General features: G+C 50.0%; 1 protein-coding gene across 1 annotated transcript in view; it reads right to left on the bottom strand.

Annotated features, from left to right (window-relative positions):
- Positions 1–16,028, bottom strand: part of CROCC2 (ciliary rootlet coiled-coil, rootletin family member 2) — a 212,359-nt gene that overhangs the window by 49,205 nt on the left and 147,126 nt on the right. Inside the window, 2 exon segments of the mRNA XM_043522756.1 lie at positions 14,785–14,969; positions 15,550–15,901. Coding sequence (XP_043378691.1) covers positions 14,785–14,969; positions 15,550–15,901 — 537 coding nt within the window.

Genomic DNA, 16,028 nt, shown 5'->3' on the forward strand with positions numbered 1-16,028 from the left:
AGTTTAGAGCCATAAAATACTAATTGATTTCCCAATCCTAGAGAAAGCCCTTCGGCTGCACCGGGGCTTTGATTATTATGACAGTCCATGTTTTTTATATTACTCTTGTATAAATATTTATGCATCTTTATAAGAACCATGTTTTGAGCAATTGGACACAACAGAGGAAGGCCAAAGGGGAGGGGGCTGAAGGACCAGAGAATGTTGCTATATAAATGCCATTAAAGTCAATTTGGGGTCAAGCTCAGCTGGTGGGGTCATGTAATGCTGAGCATGTCGTTGGGCTGGCCTGGTGGTTTGCCATGGGTCCCTCGCTCGGCGGAGTCCTAGATGGGGGGTGTTCAGCTCCTGTTGCTGCTGAGTAGCTGTCTGCCCAGTGCCTGCAGAGGCATGGATGGGCTCACTGATGGAGCAGCATGCAGCCCTGCTAAGACAGATGGTGGCTAACACCCTGGAGAGGTCAGCTCCCCAGCTGCTGTCAGCCAGCATCTCACCATAGGAGTCACTGGGCCAGATCCTCAGATGGTGCAAATCAGCCCTAGCTCCACTGGAGCCAATGGGTCAGATCCTCAACTTATGAAAATCAGCCCTAGCTCCACTGGAGTCACTGGGCCAGATCCCCAGCTGGTGTAAATCAGCCCTAGCTCCACTGGAGTCAATGAGGTCAGATCCCCAACTGGTATAAATCAGCCATAGTTCCACTGATGTCGGCAGGCCAGATCCCCAGCGGGTGTCAGCATTGCTCTGCTGGAGGTGAGTTGCTGGAGGGGAGTCAAGTTACAGCAGCTGCAGATCAGGCCTGGACACTGTAAGAGTGGCTGAGAGGGCAGGTGGCAATATCCTCTAAGGCAGAGGTGGCTAAACTACGGCCCGCGGGCCATATCCAGCCCACAGGACCCTCTTGTCTGGCCCCTGAGCTCCTGGCCTGAGAGGCTAGTCCCCGGCCCCTCCCTTGCTGTTCCCCCTCCCCTGCAGCCTCAGCTCACTGTGCTGCCGGCGCATTGCTCTGGGTGGCGGGGCTGCCTGACCCAGTGCTCTGTGCTGGGTGGTGGCGCGCCTGGCTCCAGCTGGGTGGCACAGCTGCCTGTCCTGGTGCTCTGGGTGGCACAGCTGTAGTGCCACCAGCCACCGGTGCTCCAGGCAGCGTGGTAAGGGGGAAGGAAGCAGGGGGGGTTGGATAGAGGGCAGGGAAGTTCAGGGTGGTGGTTGGGGGCGGGGGTGTGGATAGGGGTTGGGGTGGTCAGAGCGTGGGGAACAGGGGGATTGAATGGAGGCAGGGGTCCCAGTGGGGCAGTCAGGAAGGAGAGGGGGGGTTGGATGGGACAGTGGGTGGCAGTCAGGAATGAAAGGAGGGGTTGGATGGGGCAGTGGGGGGCAGTGGGGGGCAGGGGGGCCGGGGCAGTCAAGGGACAAGGAGGGTTGGATGGGGCAGGGGTCCTGGGGGGGGTATCGGGGGGGCTGGATAGGGAGCGGGAGGGAGAAGCGGGGGGGCTGGATAGGGAGCAGGGGCTGGGCCACGTCTGGCTGTTTGGGGAGGCACAGCCTCCCCTAAACGTCCCTCCATACAATTTCAGAAACCCGATGTGGCCCTCAGGACAAAAAATTTGCCTGCCCCTGCTCTAAGGAAATGCAGCTCTCCACGTGCTCCTGCCCCTCCATGTCCTCTTTTCTTGATTCTCTTTGCCCAGAAATAGAGCTTGGCAAACTGCAGCACTGCATGGGCGCTCGGCTCCCTGGCTGTGGAGTGTGTGGGGAGAGCAGTGTCTGGAGGAATAGTCTAACTCCTCCCTGGCCTGATGTGGCCTGGCATATCATGTCTGGCCCACTTTCCTGCCCAGGTTGTGCATACATCCCACATGGCTGCACTGAGCTGACTACAGCAGTGAGCAATGCCTGACTTGCTTTTCAAGCATGTGGCATCTCATGTGCCATTCCTTGGCAACATTCCTCTGCTCCCCCAGCAGCTAAGAGGGAAGGACACACTGTGAACTGACCATATTCCTCCCTGAGTCAGCCCAAGGGTGGGAACACAGCTTCCATGTCTCCTATGGCTGCTCTGCTCCCTGCGCCACCCTGGCGTACAGGCAGAGCTGAAGAGAAAGAGGGGTGGACCTGGTGCTGTGAGAATCTCTGGAGCAGAGTCCTCTCTCTCCGGGGATAAGAACTGATGGGAGGGACAGCTGGGGAAGGAGTAACATGAAGGGTTGGGGAAGGAAGGCCAAGGCATGGAATATAGGGAGGGCAGAGAAGAATGAGAAATAATATCCCACCATTCCCTTGGCACTGCCAGTGCCCATGCCCTATAACCAGACCACAGCACCAGAACAAGGGGGTGTTCAGCGACACTCAGCAAGCAGTGGCAGCCAAGTAAATATTTTTCCATGCAATAAGCCTTTGGAACCTGTTGCCGCAAGGTATCACAGAGGCCAAGAGCTCAGCAGGATTCAGCAAAAGGTTAGACAGGTCTGTGGAGAACGAGAATCTCCAGTGTTATAACAAGGAATAAAAAAATAACCAGGTGTTTTGGAAAGGATCTAAACCCTCCAAGCTACAGGGCTTGAACTGTCCTGTAACTGACAGGGGGAGGAGAGGAGACTGAAGGGCTGTTGCACCTTCTACTGAAACTGGTGCTGGCCACTGTCAGAGCCATGACACCAGGCTGGCTGGAGCCCTGCTCTGGTCCAGTGTGCCAGTCCACCTCCCTTTGTGCAGCACCTCAAGTTCCAAGGGCCAGGGCCGGCCCACAACGTTTTGGCACCTGAGGTGGGGAGCTCAAATGACACCCCCATGCCCCCTCGCTTGGGCCAAAACTTTGAAAGATCTCAATTCTGCCTTCTTCCTGTTCTACTCCTCTCATGGTACTGCTCTGCTACCTACCCCAATAAAGGAGAACTAACAACTTAAAATGCCTTGTTCAAAAATTTTAAGGAACACTTAACTTTCAAACACCTGAACAGCAAATGTAACTTTTCTTGTCTGCATAGTAAACACTGGCATTTTTATCTGTTTGAATAATCAAAGTAGTGCTTTCCATGCCTTCTTAGTTGCAAAGATTTGAACTGCTTCCTGCTGAAGGTCCACAATCTGGGCCAGCTCATGCTCTATTGAGATGGTTGCAAGGCCGACCAGTCTCTCCTGTGTCATTGTGGAGTGTAGATGTGTCTTTATTAACTTCAGCTTGGAGAAGCTGCGTTCTCCACTGGCAACTGTTACAGGAAGTGTTAGAAGTATGCGCAGAGCAACAAAAGCATTTGGAAAGAGGGTGGTCATCTTATTTGTGCACATATATTCCAGAACAGCCGTTGGAGTTGATCCTGCTGAAATGTATCTGGAAAGGGCTTTCAGTTCATCACCTAAATCACTCGCATCAATATCACGCATGTCATCATGTGTAAACACTGTCTCTAGTGCCCTGTATTGCTGGTGTAGGTCTTCTTCAGGTATAGTGAGGAGTTTTGGAATATCATACAACATCCCAAATATACTGCTGTGTTCCCTGAGCTGCATGAAACATTCTTCAAGTGGCTGTATTGCACAATCTAGCACCTGGTTAAAGAATTCAATTTTGAACTGTTGTTTGGGGGTCTCTTATGGAATTATCCTGTGCCTCGTAATCAAAATTTCTTCTTCTTTGGTGACTCTTGTATTCTTGAATGGATGGGAAAATAGCTTCAGTGTGAAGTTCCTCTGACAAGTTCTGTGCACTCTTCAGAACGTTTTGAAATCCCTCATCTGACCAGTAAGACTGTAGGTATGATTTTGCTTTGTCCAGGTGTTCCATTGTTCCAGATATATCAAGGTCAACACCTTGGAGTCTCTTGCTTACAACATTTATTTCAAACAGTATGTCATGCCACAACACTAAGCCACACAGAAATTTGAAGTTATGTATGTTTCTGGTGATTCCATTTTCCTCTGCCACTGTTCTCCCACAAACAATTCCTGTCATAGCATTATCCTCCATAATGGCAACTATGGCATCATCTATCTTCCCAATTTGGTGTTTGATAGGCTTTATCGCTTCCACTCGACTTTCCCATTGAGTGGCACTCAGTGGTTTCAGTGTCAGAAAGGATGCTCCCAGATTGGGGGGAGGGATAGCTCAGTGGTTTGAGCCTTGGCCTGCTAAACCCAGGGTTGTGAGTTCAATCCTTGAGGGGGCTATTTAGGGATCTGGGGGAAAAAATTGGGGATTGGTCCTGCTTTGAGCAGGGGGTTGGACTAGATGACCTCCTAAGGTCCCTTCCAACCCTGATATTCTATGGTTGCTTCAAAATTTGCCATCGATGAGTTGATGCAGAGAAAAATATATAGATGCTTTTGTGACACAGCATGGCCAGAAGGCAGCAGGAGAGTGATATTGGAGAGATATGTAAGTCCCAGGATGAGGAGAAGCCTTATTCCCTGTAGAGGGAAGAAAGGTTTCTATAGATTAATTAAAAGCACCTGAAGCCAATTAGAGCATCTGAAGCTAGTCACCTGATAAAATCCCCCTGCTTCAATCAGCCAGGGAAGGAGTTGGAGCAGAGAGCAGTTTGGATGAGTTGGAGCAGAGAGCAGTTTGGAGAAGTGCCATGGCTGGTTAGAAGACCAAGACCCTAGGTAAAGAGACACCAAGCTTGTGCAGAGAGAGAGGGCAGGAAGCACCACAAGCTGAAGAGCAGAAGAGGGAAGTAGCCCAGGGGAAGGAAGCACTAGTTCAAGTGGTTTACCATTATCCCTAGGGCCCCTGGGCTGGGATCCGGAGTAGAGGGCGGGCCCGGGTCCCTCCCTCTTCACTACCCTTCTCTGGGTTACTAGTGGGACAGTAAATACCCTAGTTCAGGGGCAGAAAACTGCACCCTGAACCCCCACAAAGGAGAGGAAGCATGGGACCCATCATAATCGTACCGGCAATTTGCCACACGTGATGTCAGAAGTGGGATCTCCGCGCCGGGGACTTAAACCAGGGTTAACCAAAACCATCCCATCCCCAAGATGGACGACATGGTCAAGGCTCTAATACAAGCCACTGCAGCCCAGCAGGAAGCTACCCAAATCCAAGCAACCACCCAACAGGAGGCGACTCAGGTGCAGCAGGAGACTAATCAGCTGTTGATGAATCAGGCTGCCCAGGACTGAGCTCTGCTACTGGAGTTGGCAAACCAGAAGAAGGCCCTTATGGAGCAGAACCACAATTGCGATGGGACTCAGACCATAAGGGCCAGCCACTGCCTACAGAAAATGACACGGGAGGATGATGTATTGGCATACCTCCTGGCATTTGAGAGAACAGCCTGGCCCTGAGATCAGTGGGCTGGTATCCTCGCCCCATTCCTGTGTGGAGGCCCAGAAGGTCTACTACGATATGGCTGCAGAGACTGCGGAGGATTACTCCCACTGAAGGCAGAGATCCTGGCCAGATCTGGAGTAACCATGGCGTTGCGAGCCCAGAGGTTTCATGAACGGCAGTATACAGAGGACAAGACACCCTGATCGCAATTGTTTGACCTGATCCACCTGACCCAGAAATGGCTGAACCCTGAGGCCCTCAGCTCTGAAAAAATGATGGAGCTCGGTACTGGACCGGTATATGAGGGGGTTACCACCAGGCTTGGGTTGGCCAGAATGACCCCTCTACCTACAATGAGTTGGTCTCCCTCATGGAAAGACAGCTGGCAGCCTGTGAACTGTTCCAGACCCACAGCATACCAGGAAGACAGCCCCAAAACCAAGGCCCCTGATTGTCGAGAACTACAGAAGAACCATAACTGGGAGGAAAGACACTGAGGAATAACCCGAGGCCAAGAAGGGACCTGGGGGTTTGGGAAGAGTGGGCTGGGGGGGCCGACCAAATAGCCCCAGGAAGAGGGCGGCAACTGGGATAAGAGGTCAGTGTTATGAGTGTGGGGAATTTGGGGCATATAGCAGCCCAATGCCCCAACAAGGAAGAGCCTATGCAGTGCAATCTGGGGGATCCTGGGGAACAATGTGGCCTAATCAGCCTGGTAGGGGTTGCAATGACCTCACATGGGTATACAAGATCAGTAAAGATTAACGGTATTGCGACCATAGCATTAGTAGATTCCGGGAGTGCTGTCACACTGGTCTCGGGGAAGTTGGTGGGGCAAGACCAACTAACCAGGGCCAAAACAACAGAGGTAACGTGCTTTCATGGCACCGTAAATTTCTACCCCACAATCCCAGTACGGATTGAGATCCAGGGTAACTGCAGGAGCGGTCCCTGGGCTCCCCTACCTGTTCTTAATGGGTAGGGACTTCCCCGGGTTTGAAAACTTACTCCAGTAGAGCCAGGGAAGGGTAGCAACCCCCGGGCTGAGACGGAGGCACCTACAGATAGCCTCACCCCAATTTTCCCCAGAGCTCTTTTCATCCCCCGGGAAACCCCAAAAGTCTAGGTGGGAAAAGAGGGCAGATAAAAGGCTAGGGACCAGGATTCTAGCAGAGAACCAGAAAGCCTCCCTTGTTGGTAAGCGAACCCGTTCAGGAGGCCAGGAGACAATTCAGGCCAGTGAGGACTCAGGCAGTTCCTAGCCCAAGTAGGGGCAACCCAAGGGGCGGAGAAGAAATAGGTCCTATGGAGTTAGGTCAAATCGGTACAGCATGTGAGAATTTCGGGCAGGACCGAGCCAATGACCTGCTATACGCAAATGTGAGGGAGGAGGTAGTGGAAGTAAATGGTGTACCCGTGGAAGGAAAGACCCAAGGCCGTATTATGTGATCAAACATGATCTGTTGTACCGAATAGTGCAAATTGGAGGGGAAGAAGTAGAGCAGCTCTTAGTCCCACGGAAACACACAAGGGCAGTACTAGAGTTAGCTCACAGTCATTTATTTGGGGGACATCTAGGAGTAGACGACACTTTAGAGTCCTAAGAAGATTTTATTGGCCAGGAATATGCATGGAGGTCCAACGCTATTGTACCTCCTGCCCGGAATGCCAGTTGCATAGTCCCTGACCTCACTTGCGGGCCCCATTAGTACCTTTGCCTATTATTGAAGTCCCTTTCGAAAGGATAGCCATGCACCCAGTGGGCCTGCTGGAAAGATCAGCACGGGGCCACCAAAATGTATTAGTCATCCTTGACTATGCCACACGGTATCCAGAAGCCATTCCTTTAAGAAACCCCACATCCAAGGCAATAGCAAAAGAACTACTTGAGGTTTTTGCCAGAGTGGGCATCCCTAAGGAGATCCTGACTGACCAAGGAACCTCTTTCATGTTGGAATTAATGAAGGACTTATGTACCCTGCTCTGCATCCATGCCATACGGACCTCAGTCTACCATCCACAAACAGATGGACTGGTAGAGCGGTTTAACTGCACCCTTAAAGGTATGATCCGGAAGGTGGTAGCACAGGATGGAAAAGACTGGGATACCCTTCTACCATACTTAATGTTTGCAATACGGGAAGTCCCCCAGGTGTCCACCGGTTTCTCTCCCTTTGAGCTACTATACGGACGCCACCCACGCAGAATATTAGGTATCGCCAAGGAGGACTGGGAAGAACAAGCCAACCCAGGAAAGAATGTCATTGAGCATGTGACACAGATGAGAGAGCGAATAGCTCGAGTAACCCGTATAGTACGAGAACATTTGGAAAAAGCACAAGAGACCCAGTGGACATATTATAACCGCCGGGCGAAAGTACGGAAATTTCAGCTGGGAGAACGGGTGATGGTGCTAGTGCCGACAGCGGAAAGCAAACTCCTGGCCAGCTGGCATGGGCCATATGAGATAGTGGAAGCCACTGGGGAAGTGGACTACAGGGTCAGACAACCAGACCGCCGAAGACCAGAGCAGATCTACCACATAAACTTACTGAAGCCCTGGAATGACCGAGAGACATGCCTGGTCATTCAGAGAGCTCCACCTCAGACAGACGACCCACAGGAGCAGGTGAGGATATCCCCCAAGTTATTCCCAGGACAACGAACAGAGGGCATTGATATGATCCAACGGAACCAAGATGTGTTCTGTACACAGCCGGGCTGTACGACACTGGTCCAACATTATATCGTCTCCAGGCCCGGAATAAGGGTGATGATAAGACCGTACTGGATACTGGAAGCTAAAAGAGAGGAAATTAGGACAGAAGTGAAGATGATGTTGGAACTTGGGGTTATTGAAGAATCCCACAGCCAGTGGTCCAGCCCTATCGTCCTAGTACCCAAGCCTGATGGCACCCTCAGATTTTGCAACGACTTCCGGAAGTTGAATGAAGTATCCCAGTTCGATGCCTATCTGATACCACGTGTCGACGAGCTAGTTGATCAGTTAGGCAAGGCCCGATACCTAACCACTCTGGACCTGACCAAAGGATATTGGCAAACTCCCCTGGCCAACAACGCCAAGGAGAAGACTGCTTTCTCTACACCTGATGGCCTGTTCCAATACACTGTCCTCCCTTTCGGATTCTGTGGGGCCCCTGCAACATTCCAACGACTTATGGATAAATTGCTGCGACCCCATGCCAGGTATGCTGCTGCCTATTTAGACGATATAGTCATCCACAGCCCTGACTGGGAAACACACCTAGGGAAAGCAGAAGTGGTACTAGACGCCCTGCGGAAGGCCGGCCTCAGTGCCAACCCTCTCAAGTGCGTGATAGGACTAGCTGAGGTGAGATACTTCGGGTATGTAGTAGGGATAGACTTGGTAAAACCCCAGTGGAACAAAGTGGAGGCAATACAAGATTGGCCTCGGCCAGTCATAGAATCATAGAATATCAGGGTTGGAAGGGACCTCAGGAGGTCATCTAGTCCAACCCCCTGCTCAACGCAGGACCAATCCCCAACTAAATCATCCCAGCCAGCGCTTTGTCAAGCCTGACCTTAAAAACTTCTAGGGAAGGAGATTCCACCACCTCCCTAGGTAACGCATTCCAGTGTTTCACCACCCTCCTAGTAAAGTTTTTCCTAATATCCAGCCTAAACCCCTCCCCACTGCAACTTGAGACCATTACTCCTTGTTCTGTCATCAGCTACCACTGAGAACAGTCTAGATCCACCCTCTTTGGAACCCCCTTTCAGGTAGTTGAAAGCAGCTATCAAATCCCCCCTCATTCTTCTCTTCCGTAGACTAAACAATCCCAGTTCCCTCAGCCTCTCCTCATAACTCATGTGTTCCAGTCCCCTAATCATTTTCGTTGCCCTCCGCTGGACGTTTTCCAATTTATCCACATCCTTCTTGTAGTGTGGGGCCCAAAACTGGACACAGTACTCCAGATGAGGCCTCACCAATGTCGAATAGAGGGGACCGATCACATCCCTCCATCTGCTGGCAATGCCCCTACCTATAAATCCCAAAATGCCATTGGCCTTCTTGGCAACAAGGGCACACTGTTGACTCGTATCCAGCTTCTCGTCCACTGTAACCCCTAGGTCCTTTTCTGCAGAACTGCTGCCTAGCCATTCGGTCCCTAGTCTGTAGCGATGCATGGGATTCTTCCGTCCTAAGTGCAGGACTCTGCACTTGTCCTTGTTGAACCGCATCAGATTTCTTTTGGCCCAATCCTCTAATTTGTCTAGGGCCCTCTGTATCCTATCCCTACCCTCCAGCATATCTACCACTCCTCCCAGTTTAGTGTTATCTGCAAACTTGCTATGGGTGCAATCCACAGCATCCTCCAGATCATTTATGAAGATATTGAACAAAACCGGCCCCAGGACCGACCCTTGGGGAACTCCACTTGATACCGGCTGCCAACTAGACATGGAGCCATTGATCACTACCCGTTGAGCCCGACAATTTAGCCAATTTTCTATCTACCTTATAGTCCATTCATCCAGCCCATACTTCTTTAACTTGCTGGCAAGAATACTGTGGGAGACTGTGTCAAAAGCTTTGCTAAAGTCAAGGAACAACATGTCCACTGCTTTCCCCTCATCCACAGAGCCAGTTATCTCATCATAGAAGGCAATTAGATTAGTCAGGCATGACTTGCCCTTGGTGAATCCATGCTGACTGTTCCTGATCACTTTCCTCTCCTCTAAGTGCTTCAGAATTGATTCCTTGAGGACCTGCTCCATGATTTTTCCAGGGACTGAGGTGAGGCTGACTGGCCTGTAGTTCCTAGGATCCTCCTTCTTCCCTTTTTTAAAGATGGGCACTACATTAGCCTTTTTCCAGTCGTCCGGGACTTCCCCCGATCGCCATGAGTTTTCAAAGATAATGGCCAATGGCTCTGCAATCACATCCGCCAACTCCTTTAGCACTCTCGGATGCAGCGCATCCGGCCCCATGGACTTGTGCTCATCCAGCTTTTCTAAATAGTCCCGAACCACTTCTTTCTCCACAGAGGGCTGGTCACCTCCTCCCCATGCTGTGCTGCCCAGTGCAGTAGTCTGGGAGCTGACCTTGTTAGTGAAGACAGAGGCAAAAAAAGCATTGAGTACATTACTGGGTTACTAGTGGGACAGTAAATACCCTAGTTCAAGGGCAGGAAACTGCGCCCTGAAACCCGCCCCCCCCCACAAGAAGAGGAAGCACGGGACCCATCATAATCGTATCGGCAATTTGCCACACTTTGAATTATATTAAAAAATTCAGCAGCCTCACTAGAAGCTGATGCTGCATCACTGACCACCAAGTTCAATGAATGAGAATTGCATGGGACAAAAAAAGCTCGAGGGTTTAACTCTTGGATCCGTGTCTGCACTCCTCTGTTCTTTCCTCTCACGTTGGCACCATTATCGTAGCCCTGACCTCTCATGTCACTATCGCAATTCCCGTATCTTCCAGCTTTTTAAGAAGCACATTTGTCATACCAGCTCCTGTAGTATCATCAATGTCAATAAATTCTAGAAAATGCTCTCTGACAGTCACCATTGCAGGGACATTTTCACTAGGTTCTGTTGTTGTTACAAAATGCACAATTAAAGTAATTTGTTTCGTATGGCTGATGTCAGGTGTGCAGTCCAGAATAACAGAGTAATATCTTGCTGACTTCAGATCTGCCACAATCTTCTGTTTGACTTTTGTTGCCAGTAACTGTATGATCTCATTTTGAATTGTTTTTCCAAGGTAGTGGTGTGTGTACATTTCTTGAGTGGTTTCAGAGTAGCAGCCATGTTAGTCTGTATCCGCAAAAAGAAAAGAGTCTCTAAGGTGCCACAAGTCCTCCTTTTCTCATTTCTTGAGTGGTGACTCTGTGACGGGTTGGATCATAGAAACCCCCTCGGGACTGCCAGTTGATGTGCCAAGGCTACTTCTGCCCCTGCTTTCCCTGCCAGCTTGGGACTCCAGCACCCTGTCTTGCTGAGCCAGACACATCCGTCTGCTCCAACATAGACCCAGGGTCTAATCCACGTGCCACAGAGCTGCAGACTTAACTGAAAGAAACTCAAGAAGTGTTCCTGCCTTTAACACTCAGATGCCCAACTCCCAATGGGGTCCAAACCCCTAATAAATCCGTTTTACCCTGTATAAAGCTTATACAGGTAAACTCATAAATTGTTCACCCTCTATAACACTGATGGAGAGATATGCACAGCTGTTTGCCCCCCCCCCCCAGGTATTAATACATACTCAGGGTTAATTAATAAGTAAAAAGTGATTTTATTAAATACAGAAAGTAGGATTTAAGTGGTTCCAGGTAGTAACAGGCAGAACAAAGCGAATTACCAAGCAAAATAAAATAGAACACGCAAATCTATGTCTAATACAGTAAGAACTCTGAATGTAGATAAAAACCTCACCCTTAGAGGAATGCCAGTAAGCTTCCTTTTACAGACTAGACTCCTTCTAGTCTAGGTGCAGCAATCACTTACACCCCCTGTAGTTACTATCCTTTGTTCCAGTTTCTTTCAGGTATCCTTGGGAGTGGAGAGGCTGTCTCCTTAGCCAGCTGAAGACAAAATGGATGGGTCTCCCTGGGGTTTAAATAGACTTTCTCTTGTGGGTGGAGACCCCCTCCTCTCTCCTATGCAAAGTCCAGCTCCAAGATGGAGTTTTGGAGTCACATGGGCAAGTCATATGTCCATGCATGATTCAGAACTTACAGTTAGCAGGCATGGTTCACATGCTTCCTTGAACGTCCTCAGCTAGACTTCTTATGTCGATTGGAGCCTTACAAGATCCATTGTTCGCTAAGTGCTTCTTGACTGTGCACCTAATTTGCACATCCCTCTCTCAAGAGGCTGACCGAATGCTCTACTAAGGCTGCTTAGAAATCAAGCCAGTACACAGCCAATATTCATAACTTCCAAGACAAAAATGATACTTGCATACAAATAGGATGAATAGATTCAGTAGATCATAACCTTCATAGAGATATGTTACATGGCATATGTAGCTGTCAAGGTTCCTTCTCCACTCTGAACTCTAGGGTACAGATGTGGGGACCTGCATGAAAACCTCCTAAGCTTACTTTTACCAGCTTAGGTTAAAACTTCCCCAAGGTACAAAATTATTTTGCCCTTGGATTTTCACTGCCACCACCAAACTTTATCTGGGTTTACTGGGAAACGTGGTTTGGACATGTCTTTCCCCCACAAATCCTCCCAACCCTTGCACCCCACTTCTTGGGGAAGGTTTGGTAAAAATCCTCACCAATTTGCATAGGTGACCACAGACCCAAACCTTTGGATCTTAGAACAATGAAAAAGCATTCAGTTTTCTTACAAGAAGACTTTTAATAGAAGTAAAGGAATCACCTCTGTAAAATCAGAATGGTAGATACCTTACAGGGTAATTAGATTCAAAACATAGAGAATTCCTCTAGGCAAAACCTTAAGTTACAAAAAAGACACACAGACAGGAATAGTCATTCTATTCAGCACAGCTCTTTTCTCAGCCATTTAAAGAAATCATAATCTAACACATACCTAGCTAGATTACTTACTAAAAGTTCTAAGACTACATTCCTGTTCTGTCCCCAGCAAAAGCAGCATACAGACAGACACAGACCCTTTGTTTTTCTCCCTCCTCCCAGCTTTTGAAAGTATCTTGTCTCCTCATTGGTCATTTTGGTCAGGTGCCAGCGAGGTTACCTTTAGCTTCTTAACCCTTTACAGGTGAGAGGATTTTTCCTCTGGCCAGGAGGCATTTTAAAGGGGTTTACCCTTCCCTTTATATTTATGACAGTAGCATAAAACATATTCCAGTTATGTCATTATATATATATATATATATATATATATATATATATATATATATATATATATATATATAAAGCATATTTCTATAAAGCATATTTCCATAAAGCCTTATGGGGGGCACCATCACAGACTCTTCTTAGTCTAATCTCAAGGTCTTTCCACCTATGGAATGCTCTCTGCTGATTTGTTGCCAGATTTTTTCAGTCCTTTGTTCCCGTAGAACCCAATGTGGCTAGAACATTAGACTGGAAGATTTTGCAACAAAAACAGTATGCGGCATTCTGGGTTTTTGAGTACATAAGCCATGGCTTCTCCACTTTGTCACCATTGGGGATTTCACGGCAGTAATGTGTTGGATGGAAACGTCTATTTTCATTGTCTTTGGGGAACATGAAGTTTTTCACTTGCTGTGGCCCAGGCAGTACAAGGAAGTCCCTCAGGCTACTGCTCAAGTGGGTCCACAGTCCTGGATCATCTAGACTTAAGGAACTAAACTCAGCAGCAGCTGTTTCTTGTGCCTCCACCACACTCTTCTCTGATCTACACTTTTCTTCAGGAATGTGCATGGTTACATCCATTTGAGATGGAGATATGCATGCTGCAGTAGCTGCCAGGTCACCTGCACTCTGACTAACTGGAAGATCAGGCATCTCCTCACTGCTCACATCCTCACTGGGGCCAGAAGGCTCATCGTGAACATTTGTGTCTATGTATCTCAGGAGAGCTCCTTCCTGCTTAGATAGAAAAGCTTCCTTTGCTTGCTTGCTTTTTCTGAATGCTGCCCCAGATAGGCATTTTCTTCTTTCACTCATGACTGCTGTTCTGTGCCAGCTATAGCTCTCAACACTCAATTGAAGGGGACAAATAAGCAGGCTGGTAGCAGGGCCTGAGTGAGGGAAGATATCAGCGTCTTAAGGGCCAAACTGGCTCCTACTACTTCAGTTGACTGCCTGTTCTCCTCAAGTGGGTTCAGAGAAGCAGCAGGAAACAGGAAGCTCCCTGAGAAGCTGGTGTTAATCAGTCCAGGCTCCTAGGGGTGCTAGAGAGGTACATAAGAGGCTCCTCCTCCTCTCTCTCCCTGCAGCTCCTGCTGCTTTCTATTATTCCCTCTCACCTTTTCTCCTGCCTGCCTGTTATGTCTCTTGTGCCCTCCTTCCTCCAGCACAGCACTCCACCATCTCTGTGCATCTAGAGTAGAGAGAATACATATGCACCAGCAGCAGACACAATTTTCTACTCTCTGGGTCCTAGCGGTGCCCCCATCGCCCCCCCACATAATCTGGCACCTGAGGTGGCCACCTCAGTTCGCCTCATGGTAAGGCCAGCCCTGCCGAGGGCTGTGTCCCATGCTGCAGTGCTGGGAGTGACTGTGCTGGTTAGAGTTGGCGGACAAGGCGCAGATTGGAAGCTACACTGAGAGATTAAATGAATAAGGGTAATGCTTGCATTCAGTCCTGGACAGTACCAAGGCCTCGTTTCTGCGCTCATTCTAACTGAAAGGGACAGGACTTTAATGTCCTTGTACATTTGTTTCAGTTAATTCAGCAATCCAATGTGGGGGCAAATCTCTGTCAGTGTTGCCAGTGATCATGACGCTGAGCATGGCCTGGGTGTGAGCAGAGAGTGGGGAGTTTGTGGAGGGGCAAGGGGACACCATGGGAGCAGAAAGGAGATGCTCTTACCCTCTCTCTCTGAGTGTCTCGCAGCTCCTGCAGGAAGTCTCTCAAGGCTTCTTGGACTCCATCCAGGTCAGGCTCGCTGGCACTGTGCTCCCCTTGGAGAGGGGAAGCCCAACCAAAGGGGGAGCGGAAACGGCTCCTCTCTGGAGAGCCAGTGCAGGAGGCTGGAGTCCGTTGCCCATCAGTTCCTGTGGTGGCAGAGAAGCTCTCAAAGCCTGAATGCCAGGTGGGTGTGTTAGGAGAGGGACCGTTAGGCAGGCCTAGACCATCCCCATGTGATAATGGCAGGGGGCAATATGGATTATCTGGTACAAGACAAGCGTGTCACTACAGCCAGAGAACTGCGGTTCTCTCCTCAGCCCAGCCTGGGGATAATCCATGCACGGATTCAGAGCCACCCCCTCCAGAAATTGCTGCTAGGTTGGATTTCCAGGCAGACCCCTGCCCCCTCTGTGGCTTTCCCCTTTCAGGGCAGGGATAGCTGCCTGACACTCAGTTCCTTCAAGCGCCACCCTTTTCCCCTTCAAAATGACTGCTGCCATGGCAATACCTTTCCCTCTGTGATGTATCTTCCCCCACTCTGGAAGGCTGCTGTGGCTTGCACACAGGCCCCGCCAGAGCAGCCCTCACCCTCGAGCACTGGGGAAATGTCATGCAGCTCTTGTGACGTGTAATCAGTGCTCCAGTGCAGTCACACACACAGCACTCTGTGATCTGGCCCACTCAGTCTGTCTCCCAAACCCAGGTGAGTCCTCCAAGGCTGCTGACCTTTGCTAGGGGAGCAGGGTCTCTGCGGTGAGGGGCTCTGCCTGCCCAGCCCTAGTGTCCGGCGCACAACAGAGTGCAGCACCCCCAGCTTCGACTCCACCTCCCTCTTGGCAGCCTCCGTCTTGGCCAGCTCTGTCTCTAGGCCGTGGAGGTGCCCCTCGGTGGTGCTGAGGCACAGCTGGAGGCCTTTGCTGGCCCCGCTGGCCTGCTGCAGCTTCAGCTCCATGTTGTGGAGCTCATCCTGGAGCTTCTTCTCCTTGCTGTGACTCTCGCCCAGGCTGTCGACCAGCCCCTTTTCTCTGGCTCTGGCTTCCCACTCCACCTCCACCAGCTTCCTCTGCAGGCTCAGTACCTGGAACGGAGTGAGCTGCAGAGTAACCGCCAGGCCCTGTCTACATATGGTCCACCAGAGAGCATGCTGGAAGGGACAGGAGGAGTGCACTGCCTCGACACACGCGCAGCGGCCAGGAGCCTCTCAG

This window comes from Chelonia mydas, chromosome 9, assembly GCF_015237465.2.
Source record: "Chelonia mydas isolate rCheMyd1 chromosome 9, rCheMyd1.pri.v2, whole genome shotgun sequence".
Taxonomy (NCBI): Eukaryota; Metazoa; Chordata; order Testudines; family Cheloniidae; genus Chelonia; species Chelonia mydas.